This window comes from Eubalaena glacialis, chromosome 11 (genome assembly GCF_028564815.1).
Source record: "Eubalaena glacialis isolate mEubGla1 chromosome 11, mEubGla1.1.hap2.+ XY, whole genome shotgun sequence".
In the NCBI taxonomy this organism is placed as follows: domain Eukaryota; kingdom Metazoa; phylum Chordata; class Mammalia; order Artiodactyla; family Balaenidae; genus Eubalaena; species Eubalaena glacialis.
Window position 1 is genome coordinate 99342667 of NC_083726.1, and position 25964 is coordinate 99368630.

General features: G+C 38.8%; 2 protein-coding genes across 2 annotated transcripts in view; one reads left to right on the plus strand and one right to left on the minus strand.

The window, feature by feature from the left end:
- Positions 1-59: 59 nt before the first annotated feature.
- Positions 60-11178, minus strand: GOLT1B (golgi transport 1B). The gene is made up of 5 exons (XM_061205217.1): positions 11027-11178; positions 5815-5906; positions 4250-4428; positions 3329-3410; positions 60-1106 (listed from the first exon to the last, which is right to left on the minus strand). The coding sequence occupies exons 1-5, from the start codon at positions 11049-11051 to the stop codon at positions 1068-1070; spliced, it is 417 nt and encodes a 138-aa protein (XP_061061200.1). The 5' UTR covers positions 11052-11178; the 3' UTR covers positions 60-1067.
- Positions 11179-11325: 147 nt separating this feature from the next.
- The window catches only part of RECQL (RecQ like helicase), a 35437-nt gene continuing 20798 nt past the window's right edge, over positions 11326-25964 (plus strand). The window contains exons 1-4 of the mRNA XM_061205076.1: positions 11326-11409; positions 13718-13766; positions 21696-21893; positions 22785-22964. Of these exons, the coding sequence (XP_061061059.1) occupies positions 13751-13766; positions 21696-21893; positions 22785-22964 (394 nt within the window). The 5' untranslated portion in view covers positions 11326-11409; positions 13718-13750. The remainder of the gene's footprint in view (positions 11410-13717; positions 13767-21695; positions 21894-22784; positions 22965-25964) is intronic.

Sequence of the window (25964 nt, forward strand, 5' to 3'; positions counted from 1 at the left end):
AGGGAAAACTTGGCTTATGTAAATAGCCCTTAAAAAATAGCTGTAAGTTTGACCTTTTAACATGGTACATCTTAAAGTAAATATTACCAGTAGTTATTTTATGAAAAGCAAAATAATAAATCACCGCTAAAATTTAAAAAAGAAAAGAAAAAGAAAAACTGGATCACAACATGGAAATATCCATTTGGGTTGCATCACGTAGTATCTTAAATAACAAACTATTCAATGAAATGAGCTATGTAACAGACTCCTTCATCACCAAGAATGCTTTTTTTGTTAAATGCTTACATGTCATGAAAGATAAAGATGCTCACGTGAGAGTCCCAAGAAGTATGAGGACTTCCAGAATGTGTTCCTGAAAGAAAAAGTGCTGAGTCAGCTATAACTTAGAAACTACAAGCTAGTAAAGAATGACCTTTGCATATTCCAACAAAGAATATCTAGTTCAGATTTCCATCTGGCTTTAAAATATTAAGATTCAGAAGAACCACAAAAGTTTTATTTTAACCATACGTTTACCAAAAAAAAAAAAAAGAAAAAAAAAAAGAAAAAAAGTGATTCATACAGCGACACTGGGTTTTCCTGGTTTTAATATATTACGATGACATAATCCAATCTAACTCATGCATCACTTTCAGAGACACAGTGCAACTGGAAATATTTTCGCTGTTGCAGAGGACATTACAGTTCTAAAAAGCAAATGCCTATGGGTGTGCTTGCATCTTCAAAATAAAAAGAAAAGAAACAGGCACTACAGTTCTCTAAGGATGGCTGTGTTTCACACATTGTGGAAAAACAGTAAGAATCCCCTTCAAGAGTTTCAATATGCATTGTAACATAGATTTCATCTCCTTCGGTTTGCTTGCTGACTTCTTAGATGGCTTGGTTAGAAGTCTGTTTTCACTGCTTCTTTGTTAACTGCTGTTGCTACTCTGTAGGCTATACGTTTTAAACTTCTGTAAGGAACATTACAAGCTATTTCATGTAATTTAATTTTGTGCTGAATATTCTTCAAAGGATTTTATAAATAATACAATATTTTAAATGAGTCTTCAATTCACTTGTTGTTATACCATATTGTTGCTTTCTCCGACTTTATCTACAAACTGCAAGAAGAAAAACAGATAATTAAATGAAAGCCTAGAGCACTATAAAATATTACATCAACACTTCAAATGTTGATTAAAAAACCCAGCTTTATAAGATTTGTGGAAATTTAAGGTATGACTGACAACGATTAATCCAGTACTACTCACCACCATCTTCTGACACATAAATGTATATAAAAAAATTTTTTTTTCTATAAGTTGTTTCTGCATGACATGTTACACATATGACTTTAAGGGTGCAATACAAGAAACACAACGCAATGAATAAAAAAATTGGATAAGATGAAGTTAACGCTGCTAGCTCAACAAAAAAAGTAAAAAAATAAAAAGCTGAAATGTCAGCCATCCATGCATTAATGAACCCAATAAGATATTAAAACTGACCATTATTGTGGATCTCTTCTGGGCCTATGTAGTCTTTGAACAAACAGATTTAGCTCCATTAAGTTCAATAATTAACAACAGCTACTGACTAAAAATACTTTAAATGTGTATTCTGGACTTCAGACTGAAAGTGGCAATGACGTTAAAAAGAGACTTAATGATGCAAGCATAAATCGATAATTATGGAACATAAGTTTTAACACACATTAATGTAAGTGGTTATTTACTTTGGTTACTCCACCCCAAATATAAAGCAATTGGGCTTTCTTCAGCATTCCAGATGGTGATGCAAACAGATGTTGAAACAAAGTAATTAGTGAAGGTATTAAAAGTTACATAACCCAAGTGATTATATAACACTATCAAAATCTAGCAATCATCTAACCCTTTCTTTCATTTCATTATTCACATTTTTACTTAAGCATTTATTATAATGAAGTAATAATAATAGGAAACATCATTTATAGTATTGGATGTCCATTTATGCAAATACTGAAGAATCCTTAAATTAAGGACATGATTAATGATTACAGCTCTATAACTAGAAGTTGTAGTACATTCAAAAGACATTCTAAGTATAAACAACATTGACTACTGTTATGAGTTTTGGGGATTAATGCAAATGAAATCAGGATATACCCCTATAAGCCTAGGTTCTAGCATCTTATATTATCGCAAATAGGTGATTGGCACACTGAAACTAAAAGTTGCTCTCAAAGCACTCATGGATTCATTAGAATTTTACAGTAAATTTAGGTGGAGAGAAAGCACAACATTGTATCTCCAAAGGTAACTTCAAAAAATGTCTACGTTATCTGGGCTGCAAGGTTCTGATTTGAGGATGGAAATGAGATTAGGCTTATAGTGGTACCTATTTTTAGTGGGTAAGCCATCCTTTAGCTCTTTGAGAATTCAATAAATGCTATGAACTACCTCCCTAGAAGCATCTACAAAAGTCTGCAAACAACTTTAAGAAGTTGATTGCCCGCCCTGGAAAAAAAGATTTGACAAGACTGTTCTAACTGTGGACAGAGCTAGGAATGGAATTTTATCATCTGACTCCCAGTATCACAGTGCTTTATTTAATTGTCTTAAAGCACTCCATTTGGTGATACAGTCTAAGAGAGAAAATATTTGTAAGAAATAATGGTGTCCTTTTATATTATTGCTTCTAAAATTAGAGATCATATAAAAGTTAATTGAAAAGTGCCTTGAACTCTCAAAGAGAAAGGCAGCATAGCATATCAATCCAAGTTACATGAAAAAAGAGAGAACAACATTAAAAATGGATACAGTGAAACCAAATTTCAGGTTCTATAGGTTTAGCAATGATTATTTTCTCTGGTATTCATGGTAACCACGATCTATGCGATGCAACCATTTATATCATAATAAAAAACTTATCAATCATGTATCAATTCCTCAAATTTCTAAAAAGAGCATCAGAGAGCATTTATTTATCTTTAAAATTTTTATTTTATTTAAAAACTTTTAAAAATTATTGAAGTATAGTTGATTTACAATGTTGTATTAATTTCTGCTATACAGCAAAGTGATTCAGTTATACATATATATATGTGTGTGTGTGTATGTGTGTGTGTATATATATACACACACACACACATAGACATTCTGTTTTATATTCTTTTCCATTATGGTTTATCACAGGATATTGAATATAATTCCCTGTGCTATACAGTAGGACATTGTTGTTTACTCATTCTATATATAATAGTTTGCATCTGCTAACCCCAAACTCCCAAGCTGTCCCTCCCCCAAGAGAGCATTTATTTTAATGGTTTAAAAAACATATTGTTAAATATATGATTACTTACTGATCTAATTCCAGGTAAATTCAAGAGTGATCCAAGGACTGGCACTCTTCTAATAAATCCAACAACCACAGGAAAGAAGCCCCTGGGAGAGGCGAAAAAAGTTCTTAGGATGAACACATTCTCTATTACCAAAATGAACCGTTAGCCATGTAAAAAGAAAGGATCCTGTTAAAGTTTTGAATGTTTTAAGAGACTTCAAAATTCAGTTATTTCTTACCTCTCCCTGGATTTGATCCCTTCCTTAGTTGTGCTCGTAACATTCTGCATAAACATCTATAATGGCATTACTATTACATCCTACTGGTATCTTTACAGTCTATTTCCCATATTAGAAATGAGAGATTCTCTAAAGCAGATTTGGCACTTAATAATGTTTGTTTCCTGTGGGCAATATGGTGCTTGGCAGATAGAAGACAAATGATACACTTTTCTTGAATAAATAATTAAACCAACTTACTTGAAAGTATTTTCTCACATTGCATACTATTCTTTACTGGGTAAGTGGCATTTGTAAAATATTAACTGATCAAAACCTCCCATAATGTATTTGGTCCAAAATTTTCTAACATCTACATGCACTAAAGAAAGTGTCATCAAGTGACAGTAACTGTACAGCATCAGGTCTACATATTAAAATGCTGGATCGATCGATCTATCTACCTACCTGTCTGTCTATCTATCTATCTATCTATCTATCTATCTATCAATCACTGTGTGGTTGATGAAAATACCAAACATAAAGAGAGTGCCGTAAAATGCCAACAAAATAAATTTTATTGCATTGAAAATACTTTATAAAATAATTTATACCCTGACATAAGCAATCATCTGCATCTGATAAACACATCTGGGTTTCTGTAATAATTATTTGACATAAAGGTTTACTGAAAGAGAAACAATAAAATAAAATGGTTGCCTTACCTGAACAAGAGAAAGAATCCATAAATTTCGAAGATCATGCCTATCAAAGGCCAACCAATCAGGACTACAAATACACCACCCAGGAAAAATCCTGTAGCTTTCATTTTATGTTTTTGGAAGAAGAATCTGAATGTTCTTTCTAAACCAATTACAAAAGCCAAGCCAGCCACAAATAAAACCTAGAAGAGGAGGAAAACGTAACACAGAAAAAGCAGTTAAATGCACTGCATATGTTTGAAGGGGTAAGGTCAAAGCTAAATATGAGAAAAAAGACATGTGGCTTTTAATGTGAGCACCTGGCCAGAGAAAACTACAACGCACACCAAGAGGCAGAACCACGTTAAACCTGTAGTTGTATCCCACTCTGTTCAGTCCTCTTCTATCTTGATTATATGAAGAAAAGAGAAACAAAGAAAGATTAGGTGTCACCCAGCGGCATCTGCATCTGCAGTGGTTTCCCCAGCTTTAGCTAGATGGCGATGGCTTAGTCAAGCAGATGAGCGGCAAGGGAAGAGAGGGAAGGTGCCCGTAAATATGTCTTCCGAAGGTACTCCTGGTTCTGAAAACTTGATCAGGGGTGATAGGAGTTCCTATGGACGGGAGAAAACCTGACATGGCCCAGTTGGTAGTAGAAGAAACCACGCAAAGCCAGCAAGAAGATCCTAGTTTTATTAATTCCGGAAATCTGGGAGCAGCAGAAATGAAATACAGCCATGCATTCTCAAATGTAGTTTGTATGTTTTCAGACAATGGACAAGAGATGGTGATTGACTAAAAGCCTGCGTTTTCCCAGGTTTGATTCCCAAACACTTGCCTTTCTTCATAACCATTCTTCAGCGAAAAATATTTCACAAAAATGTTTATTAAGCCTATTGGTTAAGCTTCACGTTCTGAGATACCAATGCTGTTTATATTATTGTTTATTAAAACATTAATTTTGAACAATCGTTACCCTTTACATTTTCCAATGTCCAATTAAAAGCCCAATGTTAACATACACTTCAAAAATATTTTCTCGCTATTCAGTGACTTTATTGCCCTCTTGAAGGGTTATTATTTATTTCTAGAACTCTTGCACAGCCTTCCCACATGCACAACAGAGTACACATTCCAAATAAACAATATACACACCTTTCTTAGCAGGTCAATTATTAATATATTTTTTAAAGGTTTAAGTAGTTTTTAAAAATCTGTTCATTTTATGCTATTTAAGCAAATGTTAAATCTCAGATGTGTAAAGTCAAAACATTAACAAACTTACCAAGACATGGGTCTATCAAGTCATCTATTTTGAACTATTTGAGGCAGTCTTGATTTAATCTATTGTAAATCACATATCAAACACTTAACAGAGCAGTTATGGAATTAGAAAACTTCATTAAGCATTTATCTTTTATTTAAACAGAAAGCTGACAGGTTTCACCCCTGATGAAATCAGAGAATGTAACAGGAGTCTTCACATGAGTAACAGTGAATTATTTCCCCCCAATTTCATAGCAGGCAATAATTCATTAGTAGTTAAAATTTCCTTATGAATTAGTTAAAATATATATTGAAAAACTCACATTTCCAATAGCCAGTAGTGCTTTGTCAAAAAAGAGAATCATTCCAAAGAACAGGAAAAACACTCCAAATCCTGTTAATCCCATTCCAATTTCTGCAATATAAGTTATATGGTTAAGGGTAGAGCAAAAGTAAAGTTACATTAAGATCCTCGTAAACTAAGCAAGAGAAAATTTTCAGTTTTTCTTTTGACTGATATAAGGAAATAGGACCCCAACATTGCAGGTTGACTTACAATGACATTCATTAAGATCCAGAACAAATTAAATTAACAACAGAAAATTACTCCCAAAATTTAAAATATGAATGGGAATTTCTAATCCTTATATGAGAGAGAGCATTTCTCACAAACATACCCATAATAGAGAAAGACAAATCAGGAATCTAAACCTTTGGTTATATTATTTTTTCCCTTCCAAGAGCCCTTCTGGCATCAGACATAAGTATGTGGGTTCACTTTTGTCTCCTTTTCTCCTTTCATATTCCATGACTAGTATTTGTATGCACAATATCTGCAGTTCCTTCTTTCCCTTCTGAAAACGAATTCCTTCCTTAACCCACTGGAAATGCTATGGGAGGTCAACACAGACTGCTTCTCACAATGACAACAGGAGAGATTTTGAGAGTCAAGAAGCCGTCTCCTCCAAAGTTAATTTTCAGACTTTTAACTTCTTGACGGCTTATTATAGATTTATCTTCTACAAGTCTCTCTCAACTATGCATCCATTCACATATTTAGTCTAAGAGTCCAAAAATCACCTCTCCAACATTTCAACGAAGACTGTTTTACCTAATATTAATATTCTGGGTTTTTACTTTTTCATTCAAAAACAAAGAATTGTTGATCAACTCCTAAATGCCAGCAACTGTTCTAGGTACTGAGTATAGAGTGATGGACAAAGTATAAGCTTTTAAGTCTATGGTTACTCTTTATACAAAACTAATATTTTATTACCTTTACACTCCCTAGACTTATCTTTATGTCTGAAGAGTCTTAACTTTCTAAGGTTACAGTTGTACTATTCTGTTAATGTTACAAAGCACAATCCACGAAATTAGTTCCTTGATCATTTCAGTTTTGTTTTCAGGAAACAGTCACCAATCCTTATTTTACCTAGCAGCACTATCTGCATAAAATAATAAATCAGACTGAAACTGCCATATTTTGGGAAACACAATTTTAAATACACAGTAGTGATTTCTGATCTGTTACTTTTTTGCCTCGGCTCCAGAGAGCTAAAATCTAAGTCACAGCTACTTAAAAATTTAAGCATGTAAAATGTTATGATGAGTTGAAAATTTATATCCTATGCCTTTTTCAACATCCTTCACCTCAATTTACAGTTAACTCCTGCCTCCCATTCCAGCTGCCTTGTTCTCCGAAAGTTAGTCTAAAAGAATTCAGGTACCTGTCCATAAATACACTGGTAAGTGTATTCCACGGACACAAATTCTCATGAAAATTGGAGGCTCATACCTTCATGCTTAAATGCTTTAGGAGAATTTAACCAAATAACTGTTTAGGTGTCAGACATAATTTCCTACAGGAAAATATGGACAAAAGAGCAAGGAAAATTCCATTAAATAACTATTTAGTAGTTAGGATTTAGTCACTGGCAGCTGAGTTATTTAAATACAACTCATTTCTATCTTTTCACAAATTGTCCTAATGATTACGTACACATTTTGAGATGTTTGTTCATCAGAAAGGAAACTATATGGCAATATGCCTACTATGTATTGAGAATTTACCATGAATTGCCCATTACGAGGTGCTTTTCGTATCTTATAGAACTTAATCCTCCCCATACTACTGCAAGGTAGGCATCATTACATTATTCTAGAGATTTTTTTTTCGCCAGGTTAAATATGTTTGATTAAATGAAATTCAAGGGCACTGGAGTAGGCTGAACTTCTGGGAGAAGCATCTTTAGGTTTAACATAATTAGCTTGTTACTAACATAACTAAGGAGATGTCAGTACAAAATTGACTGCAGTGAAAAAGGACAATGTCTGTACATGGTTTTATCCTTAATGAGATGTTTATACAAATATGTCATAATTCCTTTAGCAAAACTGGGGGGTTAAAAAGTAGCACCAGCCCCATGTTTCATGTGGGCAACTGAAGACTCAGATTAATAATTCACCCTTGATCACAGAATCAGCAAATGTGCGTGTGGAGGGGGACAGGTGCAGGGAGGGACGGGGGTGTGGTGTGGAGTCCGGCTAGAATTCAAATCCAGTCTTCAGGCTCCACATCTTACAACTATCACAGGGGAAACCCAAACATTCCCACTACTTTATCCAGTGTCGTACAGAAAGAGAGGGTTGCCTGTAACATTTTTGCCAAAACGGACACTAGCGTGTTATTGCCCAATAGTCCCTGATCTGAATGGGTCAAAAGTCTCAAACTGACCTCGCTGTGTTATTTTCTCCCCTCCAGAATTCCATTCTTGCTTATGCCTATGTATTCACAAGCCCTCTGGTTATTAAAGCCCTACTTGGAGCTGCTCGTTCACCACCAGAATCATACCCAGTAAAATAAACTTATCTTCCTCTGTGCACTATCAAACCTTCATTTCCGCTCGCGCGCGCACACACACACATGCATGTTTTTAAAGCATAATCTGATAAAAGCAGTCTAATAAGACAAATGTATCTAAAATCAAAAGCTTATTGTAGAAATTTGATAAGGAGAGATATTCTTAATCCAGTGACAATCACTGTTAGCATTTTGATATCTTATTTAAGACATTTTAAGGCAGCATTGTCTTTCTTACTATGCCCATTCCTTTCAAAAAGTAAAAATGTCACAATAAAGAACTCAACTGAACACCATGGTAGAATTTCAGGCAATGTGATATAATGAAGTAAAGATTTAGAGGCAGCATAGGAACTGCCCCACTCCAGCCCCCTCAATAAATCTTGTGGGTTTTTTCTGGGGTGGGGTGAGGTAGGGGGTGCTACTATAGAATTCCCTAAAACAATTATGAATTGCTATTTACTATGATCAGTACTTGGTCTGGTACTTCTCTTCCAGAATCAGGATCCCAGAATAATTTTGGCAAGTCACTTGAATGATGGCTGATTCCTACAGTTAAACACACACACAAACACCATTTGAAATCCAAAGAGCTTTTGGTTCACTAATCATTTTGTGTTCTGATCCATTGTCTTATCTAAAACACTTGGCAAATGAGCAGTAAAGAGTATAATTTCATCCTCCTCGTCAATTTAATGAAGTGAGGAGAATGCTTCCTATTCTGCCCACATTCTAACCCAACTCCCTTGTTCTGGTTTTTGGAAGGATGTAAATCAGGCACTTGTCCCTATTAGACTTCAGTAGAAGAGAATCTCTACACACAGGATAAGTAGTTCATATATTTACCTATGTAATAATCACAGACTAAGATAGGAAAGTTAGATAGGAAAACTACGTAGAGATTAAGTACTTCCTCTGAGTAATTAGTAGTATTAGAAATAAATCCTAGCAATTTATGTACACAATTCTGCTAAATTCTGGGTTTCAATTGAGAGGAACAGAGCACTGCATCATAAAGAAAATAGGCTCTGAATATTCTACACAGTCTCTCTCTCAAAAAAAAAAAAAATCAATGCACAATTCTAAAGGATAAATATCTACTGTTGAAACTATTTTTGCTATGGAACAATTTCACCATTCTAAGATAGATTTCAAATAAGCTTTATAGCAAGTCTTCTTAGATGCTAGTAGGGTACCGTGAAAAGAACAAAGGTTTTTGAGCCAGCAGACTTGGGATCAAGTCTTGTTTCTGTCACTTCCCTCATGATTATACACTGAATTTCTTTTGAGCCTCCTTTAATTTATAAAAGAGACATATTCCTCTTTGCTCTACAGGGCTCTTGAAAGAATTCAGGATAACGATTTATATAAAAGCACATGGTAAACTGAAATAAGATGCTTTTATACAATTACATAAAATGGTTAATTTTATTACAACAGTAAACCAAAACATCCCACAAAAAACAAACAAAAACCCTAAACAAAAAAGGACTATACTTATATTTTCTCTGATCAGAACAGGCAGACCAAAATGGGCATCCAAGGTGCAGACCCAGTCCAATTCGAGGAAGGGAGGGAGCTCGATTCGGGTGGCAGTGTGTGCAGGAGTTATTAGCAGCTCGGTGAAGTTCAAGTTAGCCATGATTTGAATCCAAACCTTACGACTCCACTTTAAAACAGGGCATTTTTAAAGGAAGTTCTATTTTTATTTCAACAGACTGTTTAGTTCTTAAAATCTTTAAAATTCAAGTAAGTTATTCAGAATAAGAAAAACAAAGGCGTGGCAGATAAAACAAAGTGAGATAAAAAGTCCATCACGACCATCAAAAGATAGGAAGCATAGGGTTGGCAGAAATGTAAATACAAAATTATTAAGATTGACAAAAAGGGATAGAAAAGTGGAAATTTTACATTGATAGAAAATGAAAACAGACAGCAATGTTAATCTTAGAGATAAGATAGGCCTGGAGAACTCTGTGGCAGGCAGAAAGATGCTAAAATAATAAAACATGCCACCAAAGCACAATACACAATATTAACGAAAGAAATCGTTTAACTGAACACAGAGTTTACTATTGGGGAGACAGTAGCCGGTAGAAAAGTGAAGTTGTTTCAAGGGACTTTTAAAAGGTTGCTTCCAGTAGTGGCAAAAGACAAATACTCAAAATATTTAAGCGTAAGCACATTTTCAAAAACAGCCTATCATAGGTGACATTTAAAACTCGGCCTCCCAAACAACCAGCAGTAACTTGTAGAGGACCCCAAGCATGTCACGTGCAGAAATATCCCCAAGAGTGGGCCGCGGGCACAGGGCATCAAACTTTCTCTCGTGGCCACCCGCGGGAACAAAGCGCCCATCTCCCTGGGAGTGAGAGCTGCGCTACCTCGGTGCGAGACAGACGCTCGGCGAAAGCTCCCCCCTCCCCAGCTAGGGCGTCTCCCCAGACCCCACCGACTCTCCCCCCAGGCCAGGTCCGCCACCGCGAGTCCAGCCCTCGGTTCCTCCAGGCAGCCCTCCAGACGCCCGCAGCCCTAGCTATGTCTCGCAGGCCGCCGCCCCCATTTCGGAGCTTCATTCATTGACCCGGGCGGGCGGAGGGGCGGGCGGGCGAGACCCAGCCCAAGGAACGGGTGTCCGGGGCTCGAGGCGGGGCCTCGGAGCAGGTACTTACTCTGGGTGTCCGTTAAGGAGATCATGGCTGCAGGGGTGAGGGCGGCGTCGACAGCACCTCGGAGCGGCCAGGGTGTGAAGCAAAGTCGAGAGAACGAAGCCGGGAAACAGCCCAGGCGAGAGCCGCCACGTCTTCCGGAAACACGCAGCCGCCCCCACCCCATTTCAAAGCCGTTTCCCATTGGCTAAGCCTGCTCCCAACATCAACCAATCACCTGTGGCTTTGTTCAGTGGCGCAAATGGTGGCCACACCCCTTGACCAATAAGAGAAGGATATTACTTGCAATTGGTTGAAAGGACCGACCCGGAAGGGTGGATGCTCCTGGCTGGAAAGAAAGGAAAGCCTGGTGGCGGGAAGTATTCGTTGGGGCGCGTCTGAAAGCGGTGCGTAGCGGACCTGAGGCCGGGGCGTTTTGGGGTCGGAGACCGAGGAGGGGAGGATGTTCCTTAACCCCCTGGGGAGACGTTCTGGGGTAACTCCCGTTACCGCTTTGAAAGAGCTAATATTCCTTTTCCTGGCTGATGGGGAGGCCGGCTCACTTCCTTCCACCAATACATTGGCGGCGGAGAAACAGGGGCCCTCGCCCTTCTAATGGAGCTCTCTATCATCGCTCAGCTCTAATGGAACTCGGTCCTTTAGGGGCACGTTCCACTGCCGACCGGTCTTTATCACCAGCCTTATCCATGCAGGAGGCTTGTTTATTTGCAACCACTGTTTATTGGGAAACGCCACTGGGAACGCCTAAGCGTAAGGGAGGGTACTATTAAATTGCTGTTGAGTCTAAACGCAGGGGGCGAGGAGTTGGGGGATGTGTGTGTGTGATTTAGCCTCTGGTACTTGGTGTCAAGCATGCATGACTGCCTGAGACCCTGTAAAATATTTCCTGAGGATGCTTGCAAAAGTTCAGGTATAGCAAGTAAAACCACTGAATCATGGAAGTAGTAATTAGTAAAAGTTCATTGTGTACACACCAAAAAGACAGTTTGCCAACTGGGAGCACTCAAATCGAAACATGGAATTAGGCTCAGGGCTATATTGTTATAAAGCAGCTTGTTTAGTAAGGACTGTTTATTCTTCACACTGATTGGTTATAATATTAACATTTTCTTAAAGGATAGGGAATTGATTAGTGGTTACCTTATAGCAACCTTGGGAAACAGTTGGAGTTTTGCTTCTGATTTCCAGAGGCAGAAACAAAAAATGCCCCAGGTCAAGTTAGTCTTTCAAAATAAGCTAAATTAAGCTTTGTTTGTATGTCTGTGCTGGTTTTGTCTGCCCAGGAAATTTTCAAGACTGGTCTCCGTTTGTTTTGGATTTTAACAGTGCCTAGGTATACTTCTGACACACATGCTATAGATAGCTCATTAATTTTTGAACCTATTTTATGTTCAGATAGCTTTTGCTATTAAATCACATCCTTTGGGGAAGGAGTTTATGAGCAGTTTTTTAACAGTATAGTCAAAGGAGTCGTTTAAAATAGTGGGGCAAAATGGTTGTAGATTACATCCTTTCATAAGTATAGAAAAAGCCTCTGCTTTCAATCTCAGCAAACCTGAGCCTGCACTATATGCAGGGCACTGTGCTAGGCTATGTGGATACAGATGTGAAGGGACTCAATCCCTGCCCCCCTGGAGAACCTTACAGTCTAGAGAAGGAGAATTATATTTCCACAAAATGGTGAAGACATATTCATATCGATAAAGAATTAGAAGTTCTTGGTTTACTCCCCTCCTTCAGTATCTTTTAGTGGTGTGTCCCTTCCAAACTTCTTAGCAAGGTAAAGAAGACCCTACTTATTTTTCCAGCCTAGTGGTGACTACAGAATTCTACATGAGGAAGGGCATAAGGTCAGCAGTTTGAGTAAGAGTAGGGTGATGCTGAAGCTTTGGAGAACATTCTAAGTTAGTTTTGGAAAATATTGGTTTTCCATATCAGAGTTGGGAGAGGTGTTCCTGGAGATTATGGACAATCTAAATAAAGTTCCTACCCTCCAACCTCACCTCCTTCCACTTGCTCGTGTGTACTCTTAAGTTTTAGTCTTTCAGAAATATTTTGAGTTCCTTAATACAAACCAGGCTTTTTCTCCACTTCTGACCTTTTCATGTTCTCTCCCTCTGAAATCTCACCCCTCTGTAGAATACCAATTCCTCTTTTAAGATTGAGTCTAAATTGTAACCCTTTAAAGCAAATATTCAGTAAAATGTTAAATGATTAATTTGAATATTATGTTGATGGGTTTTGCTTCATCTGGGGTATTTGAATCTATCCAACTTGTTATTTGTAAAATAGCTTCCACCATCCCAATTTTAGAGACAGGGAAAGGGGCTGAGACGAACAAGGTGTTTAGCTTTGCTAAGATCACACAGTAATTTAGTGGTAAAGCTGTTTAACCTCAAAGCTTTGCTCTTTTTTTGTGACATCGCTTTGTGTCTGGTGGATATTTGTTCAGTGTTCTTGACGTCATACTTGTTATTATATGTTTATGTGACTTTGGACACTTCTCTGAAATCTAGAGAATTTTCCATAAAAAAGTAGAGTGGGAAGAAGCATGTAGTCCTTATTGAAAGGTCACTGCAGTATATAGTTTACTTTCTAACATTTTTTGTGCTTAGTAATGACAGATTATCATTGAGCATTATCAACAGTACTGTTTTTAGAAAGTTGTTGCTCTGATTTTTCTTTCACTTTTAGAAAGAAATTTTGGCTCTCCAGTTCAACTTTAGAATGGCATCCGTTTCAGGTTAGTGGAGATGATTACATTTTGTAGTTCATTCTGTTCTCTTTCTAATTGCATGTTTTTCTCTGTACCTTCACCTCAATTTTGCTGTGAACCTTAAACTGCTCTAAAAAAGTCTTAATAGAAATTAATAAAAATAAATTTTAAAAATACTTGTTTTAAAAATTCTGATTATAGAAGTGATGTCTTTTCAGATTTTTTTTTCATTGTGGGAAAATGTACTTAATGAAATTTACCATTTTAACTGCTTGTAAGCATACAGTTCAGTGGCATTACGTGCATGGCATTACGTGCATTTGCATTGTTGTGCAGTCATCACCATTATCCATCTCCAGAACTTTTTCATCACTCCAAACTGAAGCTCGGTACCAATTAAACCCATTCCTCCCTTCCCTGCAGGTGACACTATTCTGCTTTCTGTCTCTGTGAATTTGACCATTCTAGGTACCTCATTTAAGTGGAATCATACAATATTTGTCCTTTTGTGTCTGGCTTATTTCACTTAAGCATGTCTTTGAGGTTCATCTGTTTTGTAACATGTATCTTTTTAAGGCTGAATAATAGTCCATTGTATGTATATACCACCTTCTCTTTATCCATTTGTCTGTCAGTGGACATTGGGTTATTTCACTTTTTGGCTTTTGTGAATAATGCTGCTACAAACATTGTGTACAAATATCCATTTGAGCCCCTGCTGCCAGTTTTTGGGGGTGTATACCTACAAGTGGAATTGCTGGTTAACATGGTATTTCTGTGTTTAATTTTTTGAGGAACTACCGTACTGTTTTCCATCGTGGCTATACCATTTTACGTTCCCAAAAAGCAATACATAAGAGTTCCAAGGAATGATATGTTTTTTGATAGCATTCTGGGAACTTAAGAAATTATCAGGTAGACAATATAAATCATTTATAATCTCACTAGTCAGGTTAATACTGTAACATTTAGATGTATTGTTTTTCAACAAAATTTTTAATATTTTGTACATAATGTTTGGTAATGTGATTTTTAAAAATATAACGTAGATATAGAATGTAGACATATTGTTAAGTAAATTCTATGTTGTAAATATTCTATTTTTAATACTGTTCTGTATTTTATTGTTTTGAAGTGACATTAAATAATTAACACTTTTAGTGTTGGTGTTGAACTTTTAGTCTGTCTCCATTTTTAAAATGTAAAAAAGGTTGCGTTGAACATCTTTGAATCAAAAACTTTGTGTGCGTCTCCGATTATTTCCTTAAGATAAGTTCCTATAAGTGGAGCTATTTGAAACATTTTTAAAGTATAAAAGAAAAACTTCCATTTCACCTTTTCCAGGCAGCTATTCTTGGTATTTTGGTATATTTCCATCCATTGCTTGTTTTTATAAACTTGGCTAGATTCTATTGTGCTTATTAGTGAGGTCTTGCTGACTATTCAGTAAAGAAGTGGATGGCAGGAGTGAGGAACTTATTCTATGGTTATTTTCCTGTCCTTTGTAGGATATAGTGAATATGACCTTTGCTACATACTAGCACTAACAGTGGGGTAACAAGATTAGGTTCTTTTCAAACTTTAAAGAAATGGTTTTCCTAAGTATGGCATCCTCCCATCCACCCCTAAAAACTTTACAATTTATTTAAATATAAATATGAAAAAAATAGTGACATAGATTTTGGCTTTGTCTCATGACTCATTCTCACAGCTTAAGGGTTAATAATAAATGGTAACAATTTAAGTTATATTAAATGCTAATCCAAATGTTCTTTACTAAGAGACAAAGGTGAGGGTTTCAGAGATGTTACGGAACCTTGCCTCAGTTCGGTATAGGTATTTTTGGAATGCATAAATGAGTTATTCTACTTAACAAGACTTTAAGCTTTCTCAGTAGGCTATGATTTTAAAATAACTGAGTAATGACATAGATAAATTTTATTTAAGAGGAGATGCTTATTTTGAATCATTGCCTTTACAATATTGTGCCCCTTTCAAATAACCCACCTCTTCTATTGTTCTACCCACTTGTCGAACTATATTTGAAATGCCTCTGAAGTTGCCTTCAGACAGTTTGTTGATTTGGATTTGATGGCTTCCCTTGTGGCAAATCACTTTCCTTTCGTTGTTCATTTCAGTATGGGATATTGCTAGAAAATGTGCTGTTTCTGAAGACTGGTACCTCCCTTGCATCAGCTGTAAGCTTAGGAACTCTGGAGTGTGATCCGTGCTCAATACTATGTGCTCTTGAGATATATTATAGTAATAAGCCCTCTTTGTTATGGATTATTGAAATCTTTCACTTTTCAATCTCATCTCCAATAATACAAGTCATGTGTTGTCCGTGCTGGCAATAGAGGTGATATAATTTTGAACAAAAATATTAAAAGACCCTGATTTATTACAACTAGCTCTATTTTCTTGTACTCTTAGTCAATCAGGACTTTATCTAAGGTACGATGATACTGACTTTGTAGCATAGTTTGACATTAACATCTCTGTGACGTAGGATTTGATCAGGAGGCAGAGCCACTATGAGCGATATAAGGGACTGACTGTGGGGATTCTACTTGGTGTGAATATGGGAAGTGGTTAAGCTGTTTCTTTCTGTCTGTTGCCTGTGTGTCTGGAGCTGGGCCCAAAGTTGGCGGAGCCAGCAGTTAGGAAGAGAAGACGCATATGCAGTGGGGAATGCCCACAGAAACTGCTCCCCACGAAGATGAATCTTACCGAAACCTATATCAGTCTCGTATTGCCTCAAAGCCTCCAGTGTAGGTGAGGCAGGACCTGTCGGAATGCTCACGTCCTTCCCCGTGGAGTTGCATATGACCTGGCTGGGTGTTCAGAGAAGCCAGGGGAGGAGAACCAACAGGATCTAGAGGAGCTGCAGGCCCTGCTGTTTCCCTACGGATATCTAGCAGCAGCTGGAATCATGGGCCCAGCTGCTGCCCCATGCCAGTGAGGTCACCAGGCCTGACCTTGCACTGACCTTCTTAAATATGGAAAATATGGCGACGGCTTCACTTCCACCTTCTACATCGCTGGCTCCCCAACATGATACAGCTGTCCCTGGTCCAACCAAATATACACTGATCCTCTCCTCCGAAGAGGACAGGAATTCTTTTTATTCATCTTTGGGCGATGCTCATTCCTCTTCTTGCTGAATCACATCCTTCTTGATAATCTTCTCACTTCAATCCTGAGATACGAGGTTAGCGACTATTAACACTTTTTTATTTTAGAATTTAGGGGAATGGGAGCAGGAACATCAATCAACCCATCCATCCATCCATCAACCAACCAACCAACCAACCAACCACCCACCAACAAGAAAAACCCAAATTTGGCTTATACAGGAATATCAAAATAAGGGAGAAATGCTGATAGCTATTACAGTTCTTGGTTCTCACCTGATCATGTGGTCACAGCTATTATTTAATAACTGCCTTTTCAACTTCTCATTCCATAGCCTTTTGTTCTCAGCAAGCACCTCACCTGGTCATGGGGCCTTGCCTGGTGGGATTTGCCTTAGCAGTTTGCTTGTAATGAGTTTTGGTAGTTTTCCATTAACTCTAATCAGAGGACATGGGAATAGCAAAAGACAGCCTAGAGGATCCCCTGCGTTCCAGACACACTTCTCCTCACCTCTGCAGTGTCACAGCAATCCAATTCCCTTTAATAGTCAGGATCACTCACCCCAGCCAGTCCAGTAACCCCCTTCTTGGCCTATTGATTTCCTGTCATGAGGAATGCAAACTGGCCAAGTGGTAGTCAACTTCCAGTTAAATGGAACCGTTGCTTTTTCTCCTGGTAGAAGAGTTCTTCCTTGCTCACTGAGACCTCTAGACCAGCAGAGTGCAAAGTTTCAGGGATGGGAAGCAAACACTTCACTAGTGGATCCTGGCAGTGGGAAGAGCAGTATTCACTGCTTTGATAGGTAAGCACACTTATCTGCCTTCCACTTGGTCTTTCCTACCATAATCGTCCTTACTCTTGGGTCAGGAGACCTATGTGTGAACTCAGCCAGTTGCTGAATATATCTGTTCTAATTATGCCTGCTGGAACTGGGGAAGTAACCACAGAGTAGGTTGGAGGACCTCCTAGCCCACTGTATGATGCACCCAAGCAAAACTGCATTGATCATCGGCTTTGCTGAAGTCCAGTCCCTAGTCTGACTGGTGGATCACCATGGCATTTTAGTTCTCCAGGAATTATCAGTTTAGAGTTGATGTCTGGTAATTTCTGAGAAGTTATTTTCCTTTTCCCAATACACAATTACCTTGATAAGTTTCTCTGGAGAAGGATAGTGGAAAGATTTACCACATACATTTTTAGCTGTGTAGGAGAGTCCTTTTTCAAAGGGCCCCCACTTCCACTTTATACAAGGGACTCTAGGTCTATAAACTGGCCATTTCTGGGAACTGGTTGAAGGACTAGGGCTCCGTTGCAGTGATTCAGATCAGGCGTGTGTTTACCAGAATCAGGCCTTTGTATTCTGCCTGGACAGATCAAGTCCTCTATTTCCATTTCAGACATCACGATCAGCTAGCTACTGCCAGAGATCTCTGTGGGTCAGACTGTTCTACTCTATTGCCCGGTGTGGCAGCCACATCTACCTTTCCTCTGGTCGTGAACTGAATTGCCAGCCTTTAGCCCCCATGTCTTAGAATCCATCATTCTCATTGATTCAGGTAGTCTAGTTCAAAGGCAGTACTTCCCATGGTCATTCCTGGCTTACAGAGAACAGCCACTCCAGCCCTCTTCCCGGATGCTGGGGCTCCCCTCATGAATGCATTTCTTTCAGGCTTGGTGAAGGGAGGATCCTCTGGGTCCTGCTGGGGGACCGGACCACAAGAGAGTGGACGATCAACCCACCTGATAATCCACTCTAGCACTCCCATCTCCCTAAGCCTCAGGTTTCCCTCCTTTAGAGCGTACCCAGGAAGTCCTAGCCTTTCCACTTCATTGGCACCTAGACCTGTGTCATTCCACCCCAACTTTCTGATATTCATCTTTGGGACCAGCTAAGTAAATTATTAGAGCCACTCCTGGCCACTATATTTAGCACACTAAATCTAGAATTTCTTTCTTTCTTTTTTTTTTTTTAAATTTTGTTGTTGGACTATGTCCTGTCTTTTTTTTTTTTTTTTAAATAAATTTATTTATTTATTTTTGGCTGCGTTGGGTCTTCGTTGCTGCCCGGGGTTTCTCTAGTTGCAGCGAGCGGGGTCTACTCTTCATTGCGGTGTGCGGGCTTCTCGTTGCGGTGGCTTCTAGCTGTAGGCGTGCGGGCTTCAGTAGTTGTGGCACACGGGCTCAGTAGTTGTGGCTCATGGGCTCTAGAGCGCAGGCTCGGTAGTTGTGTCGCACGGGCTTAGTTGCTCTGTGGCCTGTGGGATCTTCCCGGACTAGGTCTCGAACCCGTGTCCCCTGCATTGGCAGGCGGATTCTTAACCACTGCGCCACCAGGGAAGTCCCTAAATCCAGAATTTCTTATTGAGTCCGCACCAGTAAATTTGGCTTCATTCAATATTGTTTGCTGTCCACCTTGATTTAGTAGCCTTAGGACCTATTCCCACGTATACGCTCTAGTTTCTGGTGATAGATATTGGCAAATGCAACTCTTTTGGTGTGTTTCATGTTTTCTCACGGTTCACATTTGTATACCTCGTCCTCTGGGGCCTCGTGGGTCTTGTAGCGCTGGGAGGTGGCGGGGGCAGATCCTTCGGGTGATTAGCGTGCTCTTGCAGGGCGTCTACCTCAGGACAGACTGCAACAGGCAGGAGGAGGCTGTTTCAGAAAGGGGAGGGGGGCAAAAAAGACTTGGCAGAATTAGTGGCCCAAGATCCCCTGCTTCGTTGGAATCTGCCCGTATGTTCCCATCCCGATTTCAGGGTCTCACTCCTTCCAAATCAATGTCCTAACTTTAACAGAAGAGTCCCTGCGAGGTTAGGAATTCAGTTTGTATCATAATTCAGCCACCTGCAGAATTTAAACTTGTTAGTATTCAGTAATCTCAGCCCTGTAGCTCCAGGAGATAAGGGTTTTGTTGAGGACAGTCATAGAAACTTTGAGGTCCCTTTATGGACATCCTGCATTTCTCTCATCAAGTGCTCCAGCATACTTGGAAGCAACCAACCAACCCCATTATTCTTACAAAAATGTTCTGTGACAGCAAACACTTGGTCACCCAGAGCGTTGCCTTCTCTAGATACTTAATTACTGGTGTCTGTAGATGATAATTTAACTTCGTCTACTGCATGCTGTGGAATACCATTATCGCTTCTACCACTGCAAAGAGGGGTCATTAATGCCCTTAAATCTAATCAGATCAGAGACTCAATTCCAGGTGGCCCAGAAGCGATTCAGAGAACCCATCTTTAAGCTTCTGTTCCTCTGGGACAACATTTGGCATTGGTTAGGGTTCCATCAGAGAAGCTGAATCATTATGAGTGATATAAGAGATTTATGCCAGGGATTAGTCTCTACATGATCATGGGACCTGGTGAAGAAGTCCATTGCTAGTCTGGAAGTCACAAGAGCCAGCAGTAGGGACAGGAAGATGGATGTGGCATGTGGGAGGATAAGGAAGAGCTGAAACTCACTAGGACCAAAGGGAACCCGTGTGTCATTGGGACTCATGTGGTGTGTCACTGTCCCCAAGGCTCTGACCTCCAGGCTGCTGGTGCCCTGCGGAAGAACTGGTGCACTTGCTGCAGAAAGTTGCATGTGAACCTGGCCAAGGGTTCAAAGAAGCTGAAGAAGCTGTGGGTAAACCTGCCCCTGCGTCTGCCCCCTGTCAACAAGGTGAGCCAGCGGATCAGCGACAATGGGAGTGAGCTGCAGCAACACCTCACCTTATGCCAGCCTCCTGACTGTAAACCTGACTGCTGTTTCATTTCCACAGACTTCCCTGGTGGCCAGCCCTAACCAAGGATCACGCAGGCCGTTGGTACAATACAAAGCCACCGGAGCATCCTATTTTAAATCATAACTGTAAGATTTCATCTCATGAAAAGGCATTAAGACTGGACACTGATTGGGAATTCCCTGGCGGTCCGATGGTTAGGACTCTGTGCTTTCACTGCCGAGGGCCAGGGTTCAGTCCCTAGTCGGGGAACTAAGATCCCACGAGCCATGCAGCATGGCCAAGAAAAAAAACAAACAAAAACAAAACAAAAACTGGACACTGATTAATGCCGGCAGATGTTTTAGAAAACACCAATCTATAAAATTTTTCTAGCTTCCACTGATGTGATGTCAAAAGAAATCTCACTTTGACTTTAATATTTGGACTGATTAGAGTCATAGGTTAAGGCTTCTTTATAAGTTAGCATGCTGGCCTTGTAATGCCAATTCCAGTAGCACGCTTGATTTCTCTCTTTACTGTTACATCATTGTGTTTATAATCACCGACTCCTTACCATGTCACAGTATGAACCCAAATATGAATGTTTTTGTAAAATGATAGCTAAGTAGTTAGGGTATGACTTTTAAATAATTTCCTCTTGCTTCAAAGTCTGGTCACTTTACTGAAATGATTTAGGAGATGGTTGGACCACTGCCCTACAACATAATAAAAAAAACATTATTATTGATTAAATGCTTAACTGTGTGCCAGGTACGTGTTAAGAACTTTCAATATGCTATCTCATTTAATTTGTTATAGCAGTTGTATGAAAGCTAGGTATTAATATTATCCCTATTTTACAGATAGGGAAATTGAGGCTCAGTTAAGTATAAGGTACTTAGTCTGAGGTCACTCAGCCAGTAAGAGGAAGACCTAAGATTTAACTCGGGTCTATGTGGCTCCGAAACACATGCTCTTAACCACTCTGCTATACTACGATAAGTTTATAATTTTGATGGCGAGGAGTACCCAAAAATCAATAATAAGGAAACCTAAAGTTGTGATTAACTCTGTCTGGTCATTATATCTTTTTTCCTCCCTCGTAGCTCTAAGTGAGGAACTGGATTCTATAACCAGTGAGCTACATGCAGTAGACATTCAAATTCAAGAACTTCTGGAAAGGCAACAGGAGCTTATTCAGAAAAAAAATGTCCTAACAAAGAGAATAAAGCAGTGTTTAGAGAATTCTGATGCTGGGGAGAGCAGCGAATGTGATTCTTCACCTGCCTCTTGGAATAAAGAAGGTTTGCTCTTTTTTTGTTGCTTTTCTTTTTATCTTTGCCAGTTTTGTTTCTTCTCAGTTCTATGAACTGGAATTAAATCATTGTGCCTGGGTCAGTGCTTTCTAGTAGCTTAAGAGTTGAAACTGGCCATTCCTTAAGTGGCAGGGGAACTTGGAGGCAGACCATTCTTTACCCATGTTCTTTTTAAATGAAGCCTTTATTATTGAGAATGTATTATTTTGTCCAAATATGGTTTCAGCAACATTAATCGGTGCTTGGAAAAATAAGATATTTATTTAACTCAATTTTCTAGGTTTTAACTAGAAAAAATTAACAATTGAGAAAAAAATTCAAACTCCTCGTTAAAGTGTAGTTCATTCTCCTGCCCTAGTGAACAAACCTTTCTTGATTCAGGATCTTGCCAGGCATCTTGTTTATCATTAATTGTGGAATACTATAACTCTCGAAAGAATTGAATTGCTTTTGTGGGCCTTTTTTTCCAGTGTTCATTTTTAAACAAGATATTTACACCAAAAATTTCAGGTAATCGTTAACTTTGTTCATGATAGTTGAGTTTTCTATGATGCTATGAATTTCCTGATGGACATGCAGACTGTTTTTCAAATATCTGACCAAGAACCTTTCTCCTCTGTAAGTTATTTATCACCGGCAAATGTTGTCATTTTTTTCTGATGTACTTTTTCTTATGATATATCATTAAATTGATTTTGCTTAGCATCGTGAATTAAACCGATCTCAAAATTATTATTATAAAAGTTAAATTGTCCATAGTATTAAAAGTCTTATATATTGATCTGATTCTTCTCTATTATAAAAACGGCCATTCACGTTTGTATCTCATTCATAATCCTGAATAGTTCTAATCTATCTGGTTTGTTTTTCTCTTTCTAGATTTCCCGTGGTCTGGTAAAGTTAAAGATGTTCTGCAAAATGTCTTTAAACTGCAGAAGTTCAGGTCACTTCAGCTGGAAACGATTAATGTAACAATGTCTGGAAAGGAGGTATTTCTCGTTATGCCTACAGGTGGGGGAAAGAGCTTATGCTACCAGTTACCAGCGTTATGTTCAGATGGTGGGTATTAATCAACATTAATTTAACGTGAAGAAACATCGTTTCTCTGAATATATCTTTAAGTCTTTAAAAAAAATGTCTAGCACTATATTTGCCAAAATCAAGTGCATTTTTGTTTGATTTATCTCTCCACTAATAGACATTTAAAGGATTCACCTAGAGAGGGAATGTTAAAGACTCTGAGAGTAATTCATTCTTTTATCTGGTTCCTGAAACATCATTAAAAAACATGTTGTAGGAGAAAAAGCACTAGAAAAGGAGTCAGTAGGCCTGGAGTCGAGCCCCAGGTCTTTGTGGAGTGTCTGCTGTGGTGTTAGGCCCTGGAGATACTGGAGTCAGCAAATGTACGTGGTCCTCGTTTTCACACAGCTCAGTGGCCAGCAGTGCTTTCTCAAACTTTAATGTGCATAAAAATCAGCAGGTAATCTGATCAACATGCAGATTCTAATTTAGTGTGAGACCCAAGAGCTTGCATTTCTGACAGGCCCTCCGATGACACTGATGCTGCTGTTTGGGGACTACCAGGGGTATAGAGCAGGGTCAGCAGACTTTTCCTCGAAGAGCCAGTCAGTAAATGGGAGAGGCTCTGCGGTCCGTGAGGTCTCTGCCGACTGCTCAGCTGTCAGTGTAGCAGGAAAGCAGCCACAGACGATAGGTAAAGGGATGGCTGTGGCTGTGTTCCAGGAAAACCTTATTTACAAAACAAGCAACCGGCCCTTAGTTTGTTGACCCCTGGTCTAGAGAATACAGCTTAATTGCAAGCAATTGCATTAAGGGTTTTGTGATAAAGGTTTCAATAGGGAATTAAGGCAGTGCAACGATCTCGTCTAGGGGCTGTTAGGGAAGGCCTGAGGAAGTGGCATTTTTTTTTTATTTTAATTTTTTTTTCATTGAAGTATAGTTGATTTACAATGTTGTGTTTCAGGTGTACAGCAGAGTGATTCAATTATACATATATATGTATATATATTTTTTCAGATTCTTTTCCCTTATAGGTTATTACAAAATATTCAGTAGAGTTTCCTATGCTCTATAGCAGGTCCTTGTTGGTTATCTATTTTATATATAGTAGTGTGTATATGTTAATCCCAAACTCCTAATTTATCCCTCCCTTACCCTTTCCCCTTTGGTAACTACAAGTTTGTTTTCTGTGTCTGTGGGTCTGTTTCTGTTTTGTAAATAAGTTCATTTGTATCATTTGTATCTTTTTTTTTTTTTTTAAGATTCCACATACAAGTGATATATGATATTTGTCTTTCTCTGTCTGGCTTACTTCACTTAGTATGATAATCTCTGGGTCCATCCATGTTGTTGCAAATGGCATTCTTTCATTCTTTTTTATGGCCGAGTAATATTCCATAGTGTGTTTGTGTGTGTGTGTGTGTGTGTGTGCGCCTAAAAGTGAGAGAACATGCATGGTGTGGGGTGTTCAGTAACCTGGAAGCATTTTAGTGTGGCAGGCAGTAAGGGGCAAGACGTGGAAAGATTCTTTAAAGATATTTTAAAAACTTTTCCTTAGATGAGTGGAAAGCTATTGAAGGGTCTTAAACAGGTAAGAGACTTGTCAGATTTGTGGTTTAGAAGGATAATTCCAGCAGATGGAGGAATTCCAGAAATATTTAGGAGGTAGGTTCAGTAGGACTTGGTTTTCACTGGATACAGGACTAGGAGAAGAGATAGTCTAGCTGCCCAGATTTGAGGCTGGGACAGATGGTGAAGTTGTTCACTGAAACAGGATACATTGGAGAAAGAACTTATTTGGGAATGGAGAGGGAAGGTGATGAATTTAATTTGGGGCCTGTTGAATTTATGATGCCTGCAAGATATCCAGGTAGAATTGTCCTCTGAGTAGGAGGATGTTTGAGTGGAAAGCTTGGGTCTGAGAGATCTGAGGTTGCTGGGTTGGAGGCTGTTAGCATGCAGATGGCTATTGAAGCGAATTATATCATCCAGAGCAATGTGAGAAGAGAAGAGCGCCCAGAACAGAAACCGGAACACCAAGAGTTTAGGGATGAACAGAGAAAGAGGGCCTTACAGAGAAGGCTAAGACAGAGTAGCAAAGTGTAGGAGGGTAGTCAGGAGAGTATGGTGTTATCAGAAGCCTGGAGAAGGGAGTATTTCAAGCAGGGAGTAGTTAATAGTGATGACTGTTGGGAAAAGGTCAAATAAAATAAGGACATGGACTTAGTGACAAGGGACTCAGATATGACCTTGGCTAGAGCAGCTTCAGTAAAATGGTTGGGTGGAAACCAAAGAGCAATTGTTTGGGAGTGAGTAGGAGTGAGGAAGTGGAACCAGTGAAAGGGACACTCCTGGGAAAGAATTGCTATGCGGGGAAAAAGACAGGGGGTCCTGAATTAGGTGTTCAGGGTTTCTTCAAATTTGAGAGAGACTTGACCGTGTTTAAACGTAATGAGGGACTTCCCTGGTGGTCCAGTGGTTAAGACTCCGCACTTCCATTGCAGGGGGCATGGGTTTGATCCGCGGTCGGGGAACTAAGATCCTACATGCCATATAGGGTGGCCAAAAAATAAAATAAAATAAGATAAAATAAGATAAGATGATAAGATAAAATAAAATAGTAATGAGAAGGTGCCAGTAATGAGGGAGAAAGTGAAAATACAGGAGAGAGGACTAATTGAGAGGGTAAAATCCTTGATAAGGTCTTAATCTTGAGTATATTTTTTAAACTGGTCTGCTTTCTGCCCTAGATTCTTTTAAGGAACAAACTACAGAAACATAAGAACGTAGGATTTTAACAATGTAGAATAGCTTTTGAAGCTGCTGCAAACAATTTCAGTTCTCAGAGAAAGGGGATATATTACGAGAACTTGAGTCAGTCAACAAACCGTTCACTGATTTCTGATCCGACTAAATTTATCTGGTGCAGTAAGTGAATGGATACTCATGTAACTATCATTCTAGATGATAGAAGTTGCTATGTTTTCTTTGGAAAGCTAACTGGATAGTATTTGACTTGATTTATATCATTTTACTGAG

Coding starts and splice junctions, on each gene's coding strand:
- GOLT1B (XM_061205217.1), bottom strand. CDS start 11,051: ATGATCTCCTTAACGGACACCCAGA. Junction 5,907..11,026: donor CTCCTTAACGGACACCCAGA/GTAAGTACCTGC, acceptor CTTATATTGCAG/AAATTGGAATGGGATTAACA. Junction 3,411..4,249: donor GGATTCTTTCTCTTGTTCAG/GTAAGGCAACCA, acceptor CGCCTCTCCCAG/GGGCTTCTTTCCTGTGGTTG.